General features: G+C 38.4%; 2 protein-coding genes and 1 non-coding gene across 16 annotated transcripts; all 3 read right to left on the reverse strand.

The window, feature by feature from the left end:
• LOC128259603 (uncharacterized) lies at positions 1 to 1,551 on the reverse strand. 5 transcript variants are annotated; one of them, XM_052992153.1, is made up of 3 exons: positions 1,192 to 1,550; positions 972 to 1,138; positions 1 to 544 (listed from the first exon to the last, which is right to left on the reverse strand). In XM_052992153.1, the coding sequence occupies exons 1-3, from the start codon at positions 1,441 to 1,443 to the stop codon at positions 136 to 138; spliced, it is 828 nt and encodes a 275-aa protein (XP_052848113.1). In that variant the 5' UTR covers positions 1,444 to 1,550; the 3' UTR covers positions 1 to 135. The 5 variants fall into 5 exon arrangements, with proteins under 5 accessions (XP_052848113.1, XP_052848114.1, XP_052848112.1 ...); XM_052992154.1 differs by having other exon boundaries at positions 1 to 541; positions 972 to 1,133; positions 1,187 to 1,550; XM_052992152.1 differs by having other exon boundaries at positions 972 to 1,133; positions 1,187 to 1,548.
• A 3,195-nt stretch (positions 1,552 to 4,746) lies between these two features.
• LOC128259573 (prominin-like protein) lies at positions 4,747 to 19,854 on the reverse strand. 10 transcript variants are annotated; one of them, XM_052992079.1, is made up of 15 exons: positions 19,749 to 19,854; positions 18,967 to 19,134; positions 11,173 to 11,698; positions 10,967 to 11,114; positions 10,327 to 10,455; positions 10,071 to 10,258; positions 9,843 to 10,007; positions 9,653 to 9,783; positions 9,262 to 9,597; positions 8,536 to 8,645; positions 7,527 to 8,472; positions 7,209 to 7,348; positions 6,666 to 6,725; positions 6,393 to 6,578; positions 4,747 to 4,896 (listed from the first exon to the last, which is right to left on the reverse strand). In XM_052992079.1, exons 3-15 carry the CDS (start codon positions 11,573 to 11,575, stop codon positions 4,785 to 4,787), a joined length of 3,054 nt encoding a protein of 1,017 aa, XP_052848039.1. In that variant the 5' UTR covers positions 11,576 to 11,698; positions 18,967 to 19,134; positions 19,749 to 19,854; the 3' UTR covers positions 4,747 to 4,784. The 10 variants fall into 10 exon arrangements, with proteins under 10 accessions (XP_052848039.1, XP_052848045.1, XP_052848038.1 ...); XM_052992085.1 differs by having other exon boundaries at positions 6,666 to 6,722; positions 19,660 to 19,818; XM_052992078.1 differs by having other exon boundaries at positions 19,660 to 19,818.
• On the reverse strand, positions 12,841 to 12,913 carry Trnam-cau (transfer RNA methionine (anticodon CAU)). Its single transcript has one exon. It is a non-coding gene; the product is annotated as a tRNA-Met (tRNA).
• Positions 19,855 to 20,096: the final 242 nt, after the last annotated feature.

The following is a 20,096-nucleotide window of genomic DNA, read 5'->3' on the forward strand; positions in this document are numbered from 1 at the left end:
TTCAGGGCCAACAAAATTGATCTCAGCACGCCTTTAATCGTAACAAAATATAATCGCACAAATTCACACGGAATGGAGCGTTGATATCTTGATAGATGAACTAGCCGTGCCCTCGATCTTGGAAAGATTTTGTTTTTAGTAGACGTAGAAGCAGCTGGAACCTGTGCTTGAGCAGCTGGACGAGGAAGTGCCGGGGGCCTCCGAGGTGTTGCATTTTTTACGGCTGCCTCGGGCTTTCCATCCCTGCCATATGGAGTTCATACCAAGTCGTTTGAAGATCCCAGGCAGAAGCTTGGAGCGTGATTTTCTGCTTTTAATTCTAACAGATGCAGGTGGAAGCAGGGGTTCTTGTGGGGAAAGGCTTTCTTCAATTGGGGCAATACAAATGGGTAATGATGGGGGAAGAGGCTTCTGCAAACCCTCAAGCGCCAGCTGAAGATTCTTCCTCAGGTTATTGTAGTGATGCGCTTGATCTCGAGACCTCTGCCAGTTGGAATCGAAAGGATTCTTTTGGCTAGGATAGGATGCTGGCATGCGTACACTGCTGAAAAATGGAATAGTAAAAATAAATATCTGGTAAGTGAATCCAAAATTTCATATTTTATATATTAAACATAATATTTAATACATTATTAATATGTGAACTAATGTGGAAAAATTTGTATTTAAGTTTTATTTATTTTCAATTTAAATTTAATGATCAGACATTAAATATATAATTCATATATATATATATATATATATATATTTAAGTAAAATACATAATAAAACCAAAAAATACAACACTCAAATATTTCCAATAATGTAAAAATAAATATTATTATGTCTATTACGGTATATAACATAACTAATGCTAGACATGACCTCGAGTTAAAGTCAATTTAAATAACTAAAAACCTCTATGAAAATAAATCAAAGCGAATATATAAACTGAGTATGAAATACTTGGAATTAGTATGATTTTTTTTTACCAGTGCAGTTTTGGGGACTTGGACGCCTTACGTCGGCGAAGGCGGGGCGGTGGCTTTGGAGCTGGAGGCGGTGGTGGAGCTGGACGCTTTACAGCCCGTTCCACTCGAATGTCCAGCACCAAACGCTCCGCACTGCTCGAAGCACTGCGATTAAGGCGCCATCTAAACTGGATTCGCTTGATAAATCTTTAAGAAATTCCAAATGACAAGCTCACCCCACCAGGATCAGAATCGCATTATAAATCGGCAGTGCCACCAATCCGAGGATTAAAAGTCTCAGCAGAGGGCACGACAATTGCTGCAGTTGCAATAGCCAGTCTAAGGAGCAGCAGCAGCCAGTGGAGCCCTCTACCATTTGCTCCTGGCTTTGGTTGAACAGACTTAATGTGGTGGGGGGTCCTGACCAGTACAAAGGTTTAGGCAGGATGTTGGCCATAGAGCAACCGAGCGTCTCCCAGCCCAGCAACTTCATTATTTATTTTATTCCTTTTACTCCATTCGGTTAGAGTAAGTAGTGTGTGTGTAGAAAAGTAATAAAAGTAATAGTGACTTTTGATGCTAAGCATGGAAGTTCACAGCTTGAAAAGATATATTTTTCAAGTCGATAACTTTATTTCATATTTTTTGCAGTAACTCAAGTTAAAATTTTTTATTTTTTTTTTTAAGGACACTTGCTAGCGAAATTAAAAGTGAATGGCTAAAAAACATTTGAATAATCACTCCAAAATCATTAAATCGGGGGCATCCCTCTTAACTTACCATTGGTTAACAATTATATACTCCGATGGGCTGATCCTATTTTTAAATCAGGAGCTCACATCTCTCTCAATCGATATTTTCACGAAACATGACTAGAAACTCAATTGGTTCAGGCCGATATAATTACTTACTTTAATTAGTAATAAACACTAATTCATTTCTTTTATTTTCTTCTAGGTTCAATTTCCACCAATATCAACCGAGAAATAACTCGTTTGTGCTCCAGGATGTCGGGAGACGCAGACAAATTAAAACAGTTGCTGGTGTATAACATTTTTAATTTTTGCGAATAACACAAAAAATAATTGAAAAAATAAATTTGACTCTGAAAGGCTCGATTGGGCTATTAAAAATGTAATACATTTTTAAGATGTAATAGATTTATTAGTTAAGGGGTGAAAATAACAGCAATAAATGGGCAACACTTGTTTTTTTTTTCATCAAAAAGCTTTAATTATTTGCGGCCTACTTTTGGGCAGCCGATCATCAAGAGTTTGAGAAGCACTGGACGTTGTTGCATTCACCTTGTCGACTGGTACTCAGATATGTTCGCCTGGTATCTGAAATACAGATATCTATGAATTTATGTGAGAAACGGCGGTCCATTTTGCAAGGAATATTGTAGGATTTCTGGTTTCAACAACCAGGCGAACAGAAACCCCCAGGAGGTGTCCGCCGAGTAATTTTTTCGTTTCTGATAGGGATGGACGAGTGCAAATTTATCTTAGTACTCCAACAACAAATATAAGGGGCTTTCGTGCTTTTTCGTGAGTGGCGTGCCGAACTCGTGACACGCACAAGAAAACAACAAGGTTTTCCATCTCTAGGTTGAGCTTGGCTTTGATCTTACGGTTCTTTTCCAGAAAGCTGGCTTCTCATTGGTCAATTTCTTAGGGGAAATATGGCAATGGCGGCCATTTTGAATAAAACAACCGTTATTGATGCAGTTCAAAATTACCAGTTGATACTTGCTACGAATTATGTTCGCCTGGTGTTCAAATCAAAAATCAATTTTTTTTAGCAACCGAGCATGGCACTCCGAAAAAAAATCTTTTCGGAGTAATTTATTTATAAGTGGTTTAGCAGGATATCTCGGCCAATATGAGGCCCACAGACAAAAGGTTGACTGTTTTGGTTTGCTGAGAACCTAAGGGGGAGGACCTCATCACTTTTTTTTAAACTCGCTCAAAAAAGAGATTTTATAAAAATGTATTTTCTTATAGGGGTACAAATCTAATAAAAGCGTGATGGTGATCGATAGCCTAGGTACTCGTAAGTCTGTAACGGTTTTTATTTTGCCTGTGGGTTGTATATTGGCTGAGATATCCTGCAAAAAGTATTTTTTTTTTCTTAAAAAGGATGCTACAACAGTGTATACCCGCGAGCTTCGGTCAGTGACCATACTGACTTATAGACTGCTCAAAAGTGTGCAACAGTTTTCTTCAAGAGGATGCTGCAAGCACAATGATCGGCTGCCCAAAAGTATGCAAAGCTTTCTATAAATATTAAATTGAATTATTGCTTACAATTATTAATTTTTTATTAAAATAAAAATGGATTGGGTTTAAAAAAATAACGAATACTCAATGTATCAAATTTTGTATTGTAAAAAATAAATACTCTTAATACTCCTCTGCTACAACGTTAATTTTAAAAGTGATGAGGTGACCCAGAACAAATTAGCCCATTATTTTCAAGACTCGCCTTTCGTACATAAAACCACTTGAAGTTTATTGACAAAATTTTGCAAACGACTGAGACAACCATCAACGGAGCTCGATGATTGACTGGCAACTGGGTTTTCCTTTGTGTTTTCCACGGTCTTAATTCGATAATCTTTACTTGCGCGCGGCAATGTTGATACATGGTTACTTGACTTAAGCGGAAATCATTTAATGTACGTCAAATATAAAATACAACATACATTCTTACTTGTATAATAATACTAAAATGATGTAATTGTGTAATCCGTACACTATGCTCGCGTGTCGTGTCTGTATTTTTGTGTGTGGTGTTATAGGTATTTTGGAAACTTACAGCTTGGCCCTTGGGTCCTAGACGATATAATTGGAAACGTTTAAATGCTTAGGGTTCGGTTTGCTTTTGGTTTTCACTTACTAAACTATGACAACGTGTTAAAATACGTGTTACAATCAAGTGTCTGTATCTCGTATCCGTATCTTGGGTTTTCATTTTTTTGTATTTAATTTGTATATCAGTGTCCGAGTGCACAGTTTGCCGGCTTAAGAAAAAGTGTAGTGTTCGTATTGTTTCTAAAATAAATACATTAAATGCATTGAATAACTCCCAACTCTCCTGTATCCTGCTCTTTTTTTTTCTAAATTAAAATGGCAGTTTTGGTATTGATCATATTTTTTGTTTAACGCGATTTTGATTTCCTGGAAGTTTACAGATTCCATAAAGTGTTTGATCGGTTATTATTTATGTAGTTGCTTGCTAGATATTGATTTGTTTCGTTTTTGTTTTTGTTTTTTGTTTTGTTTTTTTGGGTACGTCTCCTCTGTGTGCATAATAAAATTATGAGATTCCTTAAAGCTTCTGCGGCCGTGCGGCCCGTCGAATGGCCAACTTCTTCAAGGGACTCATCAGATCCGACACCCGCCGCCCGGCCCTCCATAGAGATAGCCCGGAGTCTCCAGACTCCAGAGTTCATTAAATGCTCCGACTGGGACAATCCCCGCCGGATTCGTCCGACTCATCATCATTCGTCGTGCTCGTCGTCGTCGGCTTTTGGCAACATTCTTGTAAAGTAATTGTAAAGGGGTATTTAAAGGGGTGGTTTCTTGCTTCGGCCCGCACTTAATATTAACTATATGCGTTCGTCAATGGCAGATCGCAGATAACACACATGTGATGCTACAGAACTACTTAATTAAATTATATAATTTCAGTTATTTTCGTTTACGCTTTTAACTAAAAGTACAGTCTCAGTAGGGGGTATACTAATATAAAAGGGGCTTGGAGGGGGTCTAAATAAAATCATCCATGTTGCCACCTCTTGAGCCAATCCAATCCAAATGCAACGCAATCCATCTAATCCTGCTCGGAGGCACCCGGATAGTAGTAGGGCGGCGGCCGCTCGTACTCCGAGGATGGCGGCGCTGCTGGCGGATTGTGGTAGCGCGGTGGCTCGTGGTCCCAGTGCCTGCGGATTGCAACCAAATCGAATTAGTCCATGGAAAATATGCAGGGTAAATTAAATATTTATAGTGCGACCACTCACGCACAACACAGAAAAACACGGGAGGGCGCAGTTGCTGCGATTAATCAGATTAGTTGGGGTCAACATAGATCGAAAACCGATATAGAGTTAGTGGCTTTTGGTCATGAAGCAGTTATCGAGTGGGCCATCATTGGTATAAGATCGTGTCCAGAAGTGTCTGTTACTTTGGAGCAGCAACCTAAACACGTAAGCTTCTCCCATAAGCAACAAAAATTGAATACGCAAAAATACACATGTGCGTGTTTGCAGAAGGAAAATTAAGTTTTTGAAAATAGAAAGTGTTTCAAGAAGCTTCAAATTGAGTTACGTTTGTCTAACACAACAGGCCATTGAATAGGCAAACAAAATTAAATCAATAGAATCTAACAAAAAGCCAAATCTGAAGATTTGCAGTAAGAAAATTACACGCCTTTAAAAAAGAAAGAGTTTTAAGAATCTAAAAAAATATTTAGACAATATAATTGTTATACGTTTGTCGAGTACAACAGGCCAATCGAAAAAGCTAACAATTTTAAATCAATAATAGTTAAAGAAAAGGGAACTAAGCAAATGTGTAGGGGGTTTCCAGTCTATTCACAAAACAGTCGGAAATGGAAATGTCTTTGAATCGCGGAAGTCGGGGAAGCACATCGATTGAATCTTTGAGTGGCACATTACACATTACCGGGCAGAAACCAAAACCGATTAGCATTTGGGCCATGCCTAAAAGAAACCATCTGCCGCCAATGCCTTTGGCCGAGTGCCATTGGTCACACCTCTAGCGCTAAATAAAACAAAATTAAAAATTAGCGATTTAGGCATCTAGCAGCGGTCTAAAAACGAGCAAGGGAAACTGGATATCGATGCGGTGGTCAAGCGAAGTAATTTTCAGTATTTGGCGGCTATATTGCGTTTACTATTGTTGGAGTGAAGTTCACTACTACAAGACTGTTGTAACATCGTAATTTATAAATTACAAAACATTTAATTAAATTTATAATACATCCAAGGATCTCAAAGAATCAGAGTGTGCAAATATTGATTTTTCCTTACTAGTAATCTTTCGAAATAATATTAGTTAAATAATAATAATTTTAAATGTTTTTTTTTTTTGTTAAATAAACTTTAAATGTCTTTACTATTTGGGAAGTTGTTTTCTGAGAGGCAGCAATAAATATGTAACTATTAAAAAATCTTTCAATTTTTAGTTTTTAAGGCTTAATAAGGCTTAATAGTTAGAATTATAAATGTATATATTTTTTAAATTTTTAAATAAAAAAGATATAAGAACGTAGAGTTAAAATTTTGATTCTATATTTGACTCTAGATAAAAAACATAGATTTTCTCTTTTTTCCCAACCCATTTTTACTCAGTTACGCCAGTCTTTTAGCGACTGCCCTAAGGTCAGGAGTTCAGCCGGGAATTGAAGGACACTTACGTGGGCGCCATGTCGTTGTAGCGCATGCTGCTGCTGCCCGGGGCGCCATCTCCTCCTCCGCCGCCGCCGCCGCCTCCACGATCTCCGCCAGAGCGATTGCCGCGGGACACGCTGGGAGAGGCGTCCTCGTAGTAGTCCTGCTGCTCCCTGCGCCTCTCGTACGCCTTACGCCGCTTCTTGGGCACGCTACAATGGGCAAGAGGAGAGCAAGGGCAAGGGGATTAGCTTAGCTCCTAGCCAGGGGGGTCAAAGGTGACTGGGTGATCTTCTTACTTAGCCAATGGCACATGTTCGCGCTCGCGCTCACTATAAGCATCGTACAAATAATCGCTGCTGCGGGCGGGATGATTCGGGGTTAGCGATGCAATGAAAATCGAAAAAGAATGTGGACAAATGGCTTAGTTTGGTTTTTGTGGTGCAAACAAACACTCAATTTTCTCTTGTACCGTACATGCATAAATTTATAAAACAAATGCTAAAAGTAAATGAAGTTGAATTCGGAATCCAACCCAGATGTTAGTAAGTAGTTTAGTTAGTCTCTCTTGCGTTTGCTGGCCGACAGAACGGAATCGTCAGCATCTGCTTCATCATCTTGGATTGAATTCTCGGGTGGCAGGCCACCACCACCTCCACGAGCAGTGGGTGCACCGGCGGGACAGCCGCAGTAGGCCTGCTGTCCACCGGAGCAGCTAACAATGGGCGGTGGCACATACGGAGCACCCGTGCAAATGGGACAGCTTTGGGTTAGGGTTAGGATTAGGGTTTAGCATGGGAGATGCCTGAAAGCGAACTGCAGCAGACGAAAACACAACTCACCCGCCCTCCACAACGCCGGCGGCTCCAACGGTGGCCAAATATGGGTAGATCTTCTTGTACAGGCACATCAGGCGGTGGGCCACGAACAGGATGGGTAGGAAGAGCAGGGCGCAGAGCAGGATGCCCACCCAGAAACCATTCTGCAATAAGAGCGGAGTTTTGCATTATTTTCACTTTTAAATAGTGTAAAACCACCGCTAGCTTATCCAAAATAAACCCGAATGGGTTTTAAATAGTCTTGATGAGAGCTCTAAGAGTTTAAAGTCTCCAAAACCCTAAAAAAGTTACACATTGTTATAAAAGACCCCTTTAACTCACAATGGGATCCACGAGGCGGTGGCAGATCAGGTCAACTCCACGGTAATAAATGTAGGATAGTGGCGCACAGTGTCCCACATTTTCGTTGGCTTCCTTAATGATCATGTCGATGTAGTCGTCTATAGTTTGGTCGATGGTCTGCGTCAGATTGCTGCCGAGGGTGTTGATATAATCCTTGCCGCGCGTCTGAATAAATTGCTCCGAGGCAACCGCCGTGTCAGTCAGTATCTTAATGGTGTTTGCGAAGTCATGGTTCTCGTACGAAATCAGCTCGTCGATCTTCTTCAGATTGGCCTTCATCTTGTCCACGATGCTGGTGAGCTTGGGCACAAAGTTGCGATAGAAGGCCTTGGTGTTGAGGCCCTCGTTCCAGAAGGACACCTTGGCCCAGCCGTAGGCGGGATACTCCAGGTCGTTGGACAGCTTGTACAGCTGCTCGGAGAGGGCATTCAGGTTCATCGGTGTGAACTGAGTGCACAAACTTGGCATGTACAATGAGCTGTGGTAGGTGGCCAGTGAATTATCGCGCGCAACAGTCAGTTCATCGCGCTCTTCCTTAGTTAGCAGTACAATGCCCGAAAGATCCTCATCGAAGACCTTTATCGAATCCGTATCATCCTGGGCATGGGTCATCACCTTAATGTTCGCCAGATCGTTGATATCGTATATGTTATTCATGCGCATCATCTCGAATATTGTCTGGTTGGCATGGCAAGCCTGAATGGCCCTTGACATCTTCAGCGGCTGTGACACATCCTTGGACTCCCCGCTCGCTGGCAAATAATGCTTTAGATCGATTGAAGCGTCCAGCTGCCGGAACAGGGTGTTGTTCTCCTGATCCCTTAGAGGGGCACAGGCACCTTGGTAAGTCACCATGCCCAGCATGAAGTAGAAAAGTCCAACGAGTGCGATGAACGAGAATACACAGAATATCAGCAAGATGGCTCTATAGATTGTAGATTAGTTTCGATTATTAATCAGTGGATGCAGTTTAGATGGCTCTACTTACAGCAGCAGGCACGTGGCTCCTGTGGACTTGCTGCAGCACTCATCGCCATATCCAGTTCGTCTTCGTCCAAAGCAACCGCACAACAGAGCAAAGATCAATATAAAGAGTACCTAAAATTCAATAAGAATTGATTAGTTAGGCGTTACCTTAGTTGGCTATAAACTATTTTTGTGCCTTAACAAAAGTAAAAAATAAAGGAAAGTAAATTTCCTTCCTCTGATTTTGTTTTGCAGTGACCCAAATTGTTGTGTACTGTATCATCAGAAATACAAAATATGAATAGATTTAGTTAACTTACACTATAAACTAGTCTTTATTCGAAGGATTTAAGGATTTCAATATATGATTTTTAAAAATATGAATTTTTAATAAATATCACTTTTTAATGAACAAAAAAAATTCAAACGATTATAGACTATATATTTTAATGTATTAAATATGCCTGCCAATTTGCAGAAATATCGTTTCAGAAGTTTTCAAGTTATTTTGATCACCGATTAAAAAATTAAGTTTTGTGAAAAGTTTTGAGTTAAGACACTAGACGGATACTGTTCTTTCAATACTCATATCTTAGTCAATTTGGTTTATATCGACTTAAAATTGTAAGTAATAACTATTAAATAGATTTCTTTTATATATATGCAACAAAAAGGAATGTGGAATCTAAAAGTTGAAAGGGTGTACCCCCTAATGGTTCCAAAAGAAAACCTGCAAGGGCAAACTTACCAAAAGAATCAGCAAGCACACAATCAAGCTGATTATGTTCCTATCGTGGCCAAAACGGTCGTAGACGTCCTCGAACGACTTGGTCGAATGCAGAGTCTTGATGTGAATATCACTCAGCACTCCCTCGACAATGTTGCGCACATTGGTGGCCTGTTCGCGGAAGACAGTCTTGCCCTTGGTCAAGTCCCGCATCATTGGGGGCACCACGAAGGAGAGCTGCGTCTTCACCTTGTCGCTGACCTTCTTCAGACGCGCCAGACCCCGTTGAGGTATAGCATAGTACTTGTTTGAAATTATGTTCTCCATTCCCGCCACAAATTCCGAGGTATTGGGTAGCTGAAATGTAGTTGATTTATAATCTTACTATATTAAAATGAAGTTTTAGTCATACCTTATCAAAGTGCAGACACTGCGAGGTGTCTATGTGCTCGATATTGCTGCTGATCAGGAACTTCTGACACATTTGGAGCTGACAGAGATTGGCCACTGCAAAGTTGACATCTCGCTTGATGCCACGGACACCTGAGATTTGGGAATAGATTGATAATGTTTTCTGTTTCATTAGCTTGCTATAAACCTACCATCTCTCAACTGGGAGCCATAGAAACGCAGATCCTTCTCCATCTTCTCCACTTGCCGCATCAGCTCCAGGGCCTCAGGCATGTTCTCCAAAACCCGCTCCATCTCGGCCAGCGAATTACTCTCCGATGTGTCGGAGAGATCCAAAAATATGTGCCTGTGGGCATCTGAAATGGGATAGTGAAATTTAAATTAGAATTTTAAAGCTGATAAGCAATTAGTTTTCTTACGAGTTAATTGATCCAAAACATGGGTCTCCATCTCCTCGTAGTTGAACATCATCAGATGATAAACATGATCGGCCACATCCTTTAGATAGGTGCAAGTATCCTCGCTGCCGCGTTTCATTGTCTCGGAAGTTTCGGAAAAGCCGCTGTCGATCATTTTGTTCGTAACAAAGGCAATAATGATGCCAAAGCTGCAGGAGAAATGAAGATTTGATTAGTGCATTTCTGTGGGTGAGCTTTTCTAACTGCCTTCACTTACATCAGTCCAATGATGAGGATCAGCAGACAGATGCCGCAGCAGAAGCGCCGCTGGGCATCCTGTTTACTGGTACATGGAGGACAGCCCTGTCGACATCGTCGGCAACAACAGAAGCAGCAATAGCAAACGCTGCGAATGACAAAAATAAGTTTTCATTTCGATATTTTTAATGTGAAACTATCTATTAAAGTGTCTTTAAATCTTAAAGTAGATCCGAAAATATGTACAAAGTACAAAGTTAACGACTGTTTGATGTGCCAACTTCACACTTTAAACGATTTTATTTGGTGTTGAAATTTTTAAATCAGTAACAAGCATATCTTTAAATTACAAATTCATCAATTTATCAAGATTATTAAGTGCATAAGAATGTTAGTTTCGATCGTTCGATTTTATTTTTATTTAAAAATAATTTTTTTAAAACCAAAAATATTTTTGGGTAATTTGGGTCAGCAATTTTTTCAAGGACATAATGCTCCCAATACGTTTTTATAAAAAAAATTAATAAAATGTTTTCAATAGATGTACTTTAAGATAATATAATAATCGAATTATTGATCGTTAGAAACAGTTTAGTAGTTTTCGTTAAAAAAAATTCCCGGGTCACTCCTTAAGTTTTTATAAGTGGTTTCACACTCACGCAATAAACGGTATGACAATGATGAGCAGCACGAGAACGAACACCCAGATGAGAACCACCCAATAATGAGCCAGAAGATCCCGCCAGTCGTTCTCCTCCACCTTGGGGCCCAGGGCCAGTGTGTCCGAGTTCTTCACCACAATGTAACCTTTAAAAACAAATAAAATGAATCAGATTTTAAGGAATTATATACTTGATTTACTTACCCTCTGGTATGGGATCATCGTTGTAGAGGATCTTGTCGTACAGAAAGTGTGTAAAATTGAAAATAGGGTTCATGGCCGACGTGGGAGGTGGCGGTTCCTTAGTGTAGTTCGTGGTCGGTTTGTAAACGGTGTACTCCACTGGTGGCCAATGTGGTTGGCCCATTTGTTCGTGGGTGGTGCCATGTCCCACGTATCCCTTGCGCCAACTGCCATCCCCATCGTTCTGGGCAGCTGCGGGCCTGATCAGCGTGGCCAATGCAAATCCGAATATGGCCACGCTCAGTCCACAGATGGCCAGGTAGGCTAACTGCCGTTTTCGGCGCTGTCGTCGCTTTCTGGAGCGCATCGACTTCGATTTGACCGCGGCCAGAGGCTCCACTGTAGTGGCCGCCACTGAACCCATCGCCAATTGCTATTCGGAGGTCTCGTAGAAGATTCCCCACTAACTCACTAACGTGCTGAGCTGCTGCTCTCGATCTTGTTGCCTTTGGTGTAGTAGCCCACACCCATTTCACACGTCAGTGGCCTGAAATGGAATAAATACAAAGAGAATTAATTATTAAAAACATATGTATATTAACTAGGAGACTGTAACGTAACCCATTTTTTTATTTATATAACTCTAAATAGGATGGATAAACTTAATAATTTTTTGTCATGTATGGTAACTAAAAGTTTATTAACTAACCAATGTTTTGTTTTAATAGCTAAATATTCTCTATAAAAATGATTAATTATCATTAGCCAAATTATCTTTAATGCGTAACTCATTAAATTAGTTTTCAGAGGTCTAAACATTATAATAAAGGTCTAAAAATTAAGATATGTTTCGTATATTAACTGAAAGTCCGTTTATAAATCCATCTTATTATATTTTCAACTTTAAATTCTTTATAAAAAACACATTTCTGAAGCTGATAACACCACCGATGAAAATTCATAGACCAAGCTATCTTTCAGGCGTATCTCTTCAACAAACACCTATTAAAATAATCTTTAATCTTAATCCCCACAGTTTCAAATGAAAAAGCTGAATGATTTGAAAGCATTCTAGGGCTCCACCCTAATGTGACAGTGGCATGTCCTCGTCCAATAATAAATGCGTGGCCGGGGCAATAAAATATATATCCGCTCCTGGGTGTTTCTTGGTTCTTGGTGTGTCCAGGCAAATGGGGCATAATCCCATCATTCCGGACTCCGAATAGGATTGGTTTTACATCGCAATGCGGAGACACACAAACACACACCCGGCAGAGCCACTCTTATATCCACTTGACATCAATTAAGGTCAATAAAAGCCGAGGAGATGACAATGGGCTGAGGCACCACTAGCTACTAGCTTCAAGCCCGAGAATGCAATCTACTGGCGATACAAAGGACTGAGCAACGACTTTGGCACTTTGCCCACAGCTGGCAGGTGTTATCTTCGTGTCGAGGAGGTGAAAGTCCCTTTTGGCGTCGGTTGAATGCACTTGTCCGGGGATCACGAGTATGAGTCACCCACCCATTAGCCATGCCCGTGCAAAACATTGCGTGCGTGTGGCGCCCTTGCATTATTACCCAAATATCAAATAACTAGCTTTGAGAAATATTCAAAGTAGCTAAGCAAAAACAAAATGCGTAAAAAAAAAACATTTTGTAAAAAAAAAAAAAGTCAAAAAATGTACATGCCCCGAGTGAGGCTCGAACTCACGACCTTAAGATTATGAGACTTACGCGCTGCCAACTGCGCCATCGAGGCATGAACACAGTGCCGGCAGAAAGCAAAGTTGTGAGAATCGAAAGGTTCTAATGCGGCAGTGCTAAGCGCATACAAAATTAAAGCTACATAAATAAATCTAGCTACATAAATACACATGGTATAAATACATATATGAGAGATATGAAGTGCCTATGCAAACAGGTCACATATTTGTTTAAAATTATCTGATAAGGAATTTTACAATCTATTTTTATCAATTGCAAAGCAGCTAGCACCACTACACTGTATTTGACAATACAAAAAAAAAGAAACAGTTGTGTGTCTGCTTAATTTATCAACCACTTAAATAAATCAATATTTGTTGGTATTTATTGGCAACAATTTGATTTATATTAAAGTGTATTTCCCTATAAAATACATATTTAATTATGACAAATAAGTGATAAGAAGTGCCTTTGCAGGTATTTCTTTAAAATTATCTGATGAGGTATTTAACAATCTATTCTTATTAATGTCAAATCAGGTAGCACGAGTCAATAGAAAACACAAACTAAAAAATAGTTGTTTGTTTAATCAACTACTCGAATAAATCAATATTTATTGTCATTTATCGACAATTATTTTATAACATCTTATCCTTGGAAAATACAAAATTTATGTAGGAAAAATTAAAGAGTTGCGATGTCGCCTTTAAGAAAACTCACACTGCTAAAAGTATTTACATTTACTTACATCTTTAATAAAAAAAAAAACAAATAAAATTAAACATATACTCTTAAAATGTAAATAACAACTTTTTTTCCATCCAATTCAGATCATTGCCATAGAAACAAGTAATCATGTCGTGAGAAAATCAAATTAATTCCCTTTTTTTTGATTGCACACGAGAAAAAAGCATGAATTTAAACCTGCGTTTAATTTGAATACTTTCTTCAACATCAAGGGCACCATATAGTTTGAAATATAATTTTCGATGATTAAATAATAAGTATGCGACATTTTGTGTTATTACCGACATTTTCTATATTTTTTTATAAACACTTTGTTGACGATATTGTAGGTGGTTTTATAAACACTTTGTTGACGAATGGTGGGTTTTTTTTTTCAAGAATGCATCTGCCTACTCGCTGTACTATAGTGTCTGATCATATTTCCTAGAGAGATCGAAAGAATGAGTGTGCTCGTTTGGGTTTGGGTACCCGCCACTGGCAAACTGTAAATTTATGGCCATCGAGGCGAGCAACAAGCAACTGTCTTTGCACAACCGACACATAGACAAAGAAATCGAAAAGTTTAATGAACTTTGTGGGCGAGTGGACAAGGGAAAAGCCAAGGGCCTGCCCCTCGACTCGGTGGCATATTATGCTTTATAGCCTAGCCCTGGCCCTTTCCCTCGACCCCCTTTTTTGTTGCCCACAACACACAGCACACACAGAATGTGTCGCCACACTATGTGCGACATATATATATATATATATATATATATATATATTGAAACACTGCATTGCCGCCTGCTTATCTCGAGGTTGGCCCTCTTTTATGCTCCATGCTTACACTTTCCGGAAAGAGCTGGATTACCAGACTGTGTAAAAATAGACGTTTTGCTGCGGATTGAGGAGTGCACCTGCCTTTCAATGGCTGGCCAAACAAAATGAGTGTTTTGGTGTGGATAGCGTATACGCCGCGTTGTCTGGCTGGGAGCAAACTAAAGGCGCTGGAAAAACGATGCTCCATTTGCTGATGCTTCGAAGCTGCTGCTGTGCAGAAAATTCTCTACACCCTAAAAGAGGAGCAGCCTTTGAACGGCCTTGACACGCGCCATGCTGCGAACTGGGAACTGCGGCTTGGGGCCTTCTCTTGCCCGGAGTTTTTCTCTTTTCCCTTGCCCAAAAAAAAATAAATAAAAACTGACTTGGAAGGAACGCACCACAATCAGAAACAATGCCTGAAAGCATAGCCAGAGGTCGAGAGTCTTTCTCAGCAATTTGAGAAAACAAAACAATTTGCAGCCTCGGCTTTTTGGGAGGACATCACGACAGGACAGCGCAATCAGGGACATGCGCAGTCGGAGGCTGCAAGGATAATGCTGCACTCCCTCGAACAGTGGGCGGAACAGGCAAACGCTCGGCAAGGCCACACGCAAAGTGCCCTTAATTCCGGTTAGAGTTCAGAATTACACATCGAAAAATTGCCACTAAATCGGTGGCTTAATAAATTTGTATTTTGATAAGAAGTTAGGAATTTTCTCTGGCCAGCAACAATTCTTATAATTAACACATATAATTCGTTCTACAACAACCAGTTAACTTTTAAATAGTTAACTATAGTTTTAACTATAAGTTAGCATTGTATAATTAAATAAAACTTTTAAATTATATGTTAACATAGTTTAAGTCCGATAAACAAATAATCAAATTCAATTGTAAAGAATAAATAAAGAAAAAACATTATTTAATTCTTTTCCACTGCCTATTGTAAATTTTCCCAAAATCATAAAATAAAAATTTCAAATCTTTCCAGAACCTGAACAAATTTCCACAACATACAAAAGGTATACAAATAAATCAAATTAAAAATTTAAGAATTGCGGCCATAATGTGCATACCTTCTAATAACAATTTTATTTTATTTACAAAAATGGCTAGTACGCAAAACCAAAGTAATAATAATAATCAGGTAATAAAATGTAAACAATTCCAGGAAAATGGGGTTTCCAATCTGTTAATTTGCAAACACAAGACGTCGTAAAATACACAAGATTTTTGAAGTAATCTTTACTTTTTCAACCTTTTTTTCTGTTTACTAATAACAATGCAATTAGGTTAATGAGGGTAAAAAGTACACAAGTCCAGTAAGTAAGTTATTTTGCAGAACCAACTTTGTCATAGAATGAATCAAAATAAACTAGATTATTCAGATAATTCAACAAGCTGTTGCAAATACAATAAAATACCATTGTCGTCTGTGAGTATCTGGTATCGTAATAAAAGTTTCCCTTTTAGGTAATGTGAGTCAAAGCCTGTAACAAAGGCAACAATTGATTTCTTGAAATCGAATGGGTTTCGCCATTTCCATCCCAGCTGATTGAAGCCAACTGGTTTTTATTTTTGCGCCAACAAGAGAAAGTTGACAAAGTTAAACAAACTTATTTGGCGACACCCGTTCTGGGTCACCATGGCACAGTAGAACGAGTGACCACTGTACCTGCGGAAACGCCAAGTGCAAGGTACTTAACAATCTGCTGGCGGCTAAATCAGCAAAACGCTGAATCCGAAACACGATAAACTTAATGACGGTTGCTTATGGCTTGTATAAACAAAGGAATTAAATACAAAGTGAAGGTTGAATTAATAAAAACAATTTTCCCCCATCTATAACGAGTCACAATCAATGCCAGATCAAAAGCAAAAGTGCTGAGTGGAAGATAAATATTTAAAAGAATTCACATGGAATTATATTAATGCCATAATAATTTAATGATGGCAAAGATAGCAATGACCTTTACTGACTTAAAGAGTTCTAATTACACGGCGAAATGAGTTAAAAAAAACCATTTGTAATCTTTTGTAATAGAACTCTATATACATGTGTTATTAACAAAGATTCAGTAATGTGAGTTTTTAATACAATTCGTAATCTTTTGTTATTATATAAGAGCTCTATCATTAAAGAATACAATTGTTTAGAACTAAAAGAATTAACATATTTATGACTAATCAGTTGGGTTCTTAAAGAAAATAATAAGATTATGAATTTAAAGAATTATATTGATTCTTGTTTAGAAGAATAAAAAAATATACATATGAAAAAGGATAAAATGAAAAAGTATTGAATTAATAACATAGTTCATATGAAATTCGTGCAATTATAATAAAGCGATTAGCTTAACATGATCAGCAGCTAAGAACATTTTTGACAGTTGTACATATGTTTAATAACTAATTAACGAGGCCAAATATTTTATAAGTACAGTACTTTTTTAAGAAACTATGCCATTAATGAGCAATGATCTTTAAAATATTCAGTAGTGTAATGAATAAAAAAAAATTGCTAGTGTGAAAAAAATTTAAGCAGGCAACTAAGTTTTTGGAAACTCCAAGAATCTAATGAAATTTTGTGTTTTTATATGACTATTTTTGAGGCCAATGACTAATTATTGGACCAATTATTTAATAAACAAAGTACTTTAATAAAGCATAAACGCGATTCTGAGATAAGAAATGATGACACCAGCAGCAATGACCCATAATGATCTTTAAAATATTAAGTGGAGTATGTGCGATGAATCAGTTTGTGAATATAAACTTTTTCCCGAGTAAGCTGCAACTAATTTTTCGACTAATTGAATTGGGAGCAAACTCTTCACAGCTTTCCATCCATTTCATTTCATTTAATTTCATTTCGGACCGCCTCCGCCAAGTGACATCTACATCTACTTCTACATTGAATTTGGAACAGCCGGCGGAGAAGTCCATGAAATCCATGGCGTTTCGAGGCGAAAGATATGGCACGAGAACAGGTTGGCTGCTTGGTTGCCCTGCCTGCCGGTGGAGTGAAGTCGTGCCAAAGCCAGAAACTCGTTTCTTGTGACTCACTCCCCGATATAAAACCGCAGAAAAATGGGCTAATCACACAAGCAGATACAAAGTAAACTTCTTTAGATGAAAACTGAACTGAACTGAAATGAACTGAACTGAAGGCATCCAAACAAAGGAAGTCGGGTAATGGTAATGGAGAAAAGGGGCGGAAATGAACAGAAAAGTTAAAAAAACAAAAGGGTGGCGACGATCGAGAAGATGTTCGTTTTTCGCCTTACTTATAAGAAAGAAACGGAAGCCATGTACACTGAAAGAAACGGAAGATACGTGCCCAATGATGTGTTATATCATCTTGATTCTCTGACGTTGAGTCAGCTTATTTGCTTAATAATGAATCTGATATGAAGGTTGGCAATCTCTTGCCCGGTTATCCAATTGCTGGTGTCTCTAGACTTATCATATTGCAAACTTCTGATAAACTTGGGTCTATTTTGAGTGAGTTTGTTTTCGGATTTTGAAGACCGGTTTACGTCATATGTTTTCCATTTGCTTCAGAGTATTTGATTAATGATTCTACGGTCTGAGCTTGATTTTCTAACTTATCTCTTCGTTTTATTGTTGATAAACTTTGGTCTTCTTGTTGAAGACATTGGTGCAACTTAACTGACCAGAGCATAGAAATATTATATTAATGCCTTGTTTAATGGTTTATATTAGCAAATAAACTGACTTGTCATTTTACAAACATTTGTCAACTTAAATCTATTAAAATCTATAGAAATAGTTGTTCGTTTTTGGTAAATATTTTCTTGATGAGATTTTTACTTCATTTTTTAATTGCTGGCAATCATTTGACCTTTATTTGAAATGTTAACTTATTATTTTATGATATTTTGCTTATAATTCTGGTTTAGGAACACTTTAAAATATTTTAGATTTTAGTGGTAAATTTAACATATTTTTTCACAGTTTTTAAAATAAAATAGTTATATCTTTAGGTCTATATTTTGAACATCTTTAGTCTTAGAACGTTTATTCATAAGTACCAAATAGGCTGTTTATAACCAGGCTTCCGCTGGCTATTAATATTAATATTTGTCCTAAAAATTGCCTATTCAGGCATAATCTAATATGTGGTCCTCATTATCAGAGTACGCTTCCGAGTTCTGTGAAGTGTGTGGCTGGGAAATTGTAGAACAAACTCTATAAATACACGGATTTCACTCGGCTGGGTGTCGTTTCCACCACACGCATCTGTATCTCAGGTCAGGGATGTTTGGGAATACTATATATGTATCTATCTATCTATCTGCGGGTGTTCTATTTTGAGTGTTTTCGACTGGCGTAGTAGAGCAATTAGTGCAGTGCCGCTTATTAATTATGCACACTGCTGCCAGGTGGGAATCGTATGAGGATATACCCATATTTACCTTATTTAAAGGCAGGAAGGGCCACTACACTACACCAACTAATTCGAGACCGCAAATTGAATAACTCGGTTGGGTGTTTACTCAAATTGAAATAAACAGAATAAATGAGCCGTTGGACACTCACCAACATTGACAACCGCCGCCTAAGCCAATTAAGCTGGCTTTTGGACTCGCGTTCGTGGAAGATGATGATGATGCGATGGCGATGGCAATGGCAATGTCCAAATCCAATTAGCCGTAGGATCGTAGGATCGTAGGACCGAAGGATCACAATTCCAGATGGTTCGTATCCCTGCAAGGGATATATGAACGAATTCCTCAGTAAGCTCGTCGGATTTTAATAAAACAACCAATTTGGAGGTGCTTAAGATGTGCAAATTGGTAAATTAAAAAAGCAATTGGTTGGTTTTTGAGTTAAAACTAAGGATGGGTTTTTGTGTAAATAACCAGTCGAATTTCAAGTAAATATTAACAGATAAATCAAAACCGTTGGGAAAGTTCTCTAAACACGAGAAAAAAAAATGAAAATTTAGGTCGCTGGCGCAGCGAGATATTTCCAATCGTTTCCAGCTTCCAATGGCCCTTTTGGCCTAATTGGAGTTTGGCGAAGTGGGGCCCATGGGAAGTACGGGAATTTATTAAACCGTGTAAATCTTTTCACACGATTTTTCACTATACAAGCACGTATATGTTGTATATGGCTTTTTTAGTATGTATCACTGCACTGCACCGCCCTTTTGAAGCATTCTTTGTTGTTTGTGGCCAATTACACCTGGTATTTTATAAGATTTTCACTCGATTTCCACTCGTTTTTCACCTTCTTCCCGTGCAAGTAGGCGTGGCCAATCGAACTTCAGTCACGCGAACGCACGCTCCATTCAGACTAGATCCGCCCCGGAAATTCACCTTTTTTGTTTCTTTTTTATCCGATCGAAAAAACTTCACATTTCAAAGAGTTCTTGGCCAGTGTGACCGTGGGCGCAGCGAGCGGATATGCCGTCGTGGCTTAGAAAAATGTGCCAAAAAATACCAAATGAACAATTTAAATATACTAAACACATACAAGCGACTCGGCCCTGGAAGAGAACATTAAAAATCCGTTGGCCCGAAATTCAAAACATTTTTTTAAATTTTAGATTTTAATCCAAAAATATGAAGAAATCATGTTGTTTAAAGAAAAGTATGTTATTTATATTTTCAAATCGTTTTTTTTTTTTAGAGTACACTTTAAAATCAACGAAATTAATGTGATAT

The sequence above is a fragment of the Drosophila gunungcola genome (genome assembly GCF_025200985.1).
Source record: "Drosophila gunungcola strain Sukarami chromosome 3L unlocalized genomic scaffold, Dgunungcola_SK_2 000005F, whole genome shotgun sequence".
Taxonomy (NCBI): domain Eukaryota; kingdom Metazoa; phylum Arthropoda; class Insecta; order Diptera; family Drosophilidae; genus Drosophila; species Drosophila gunungcola.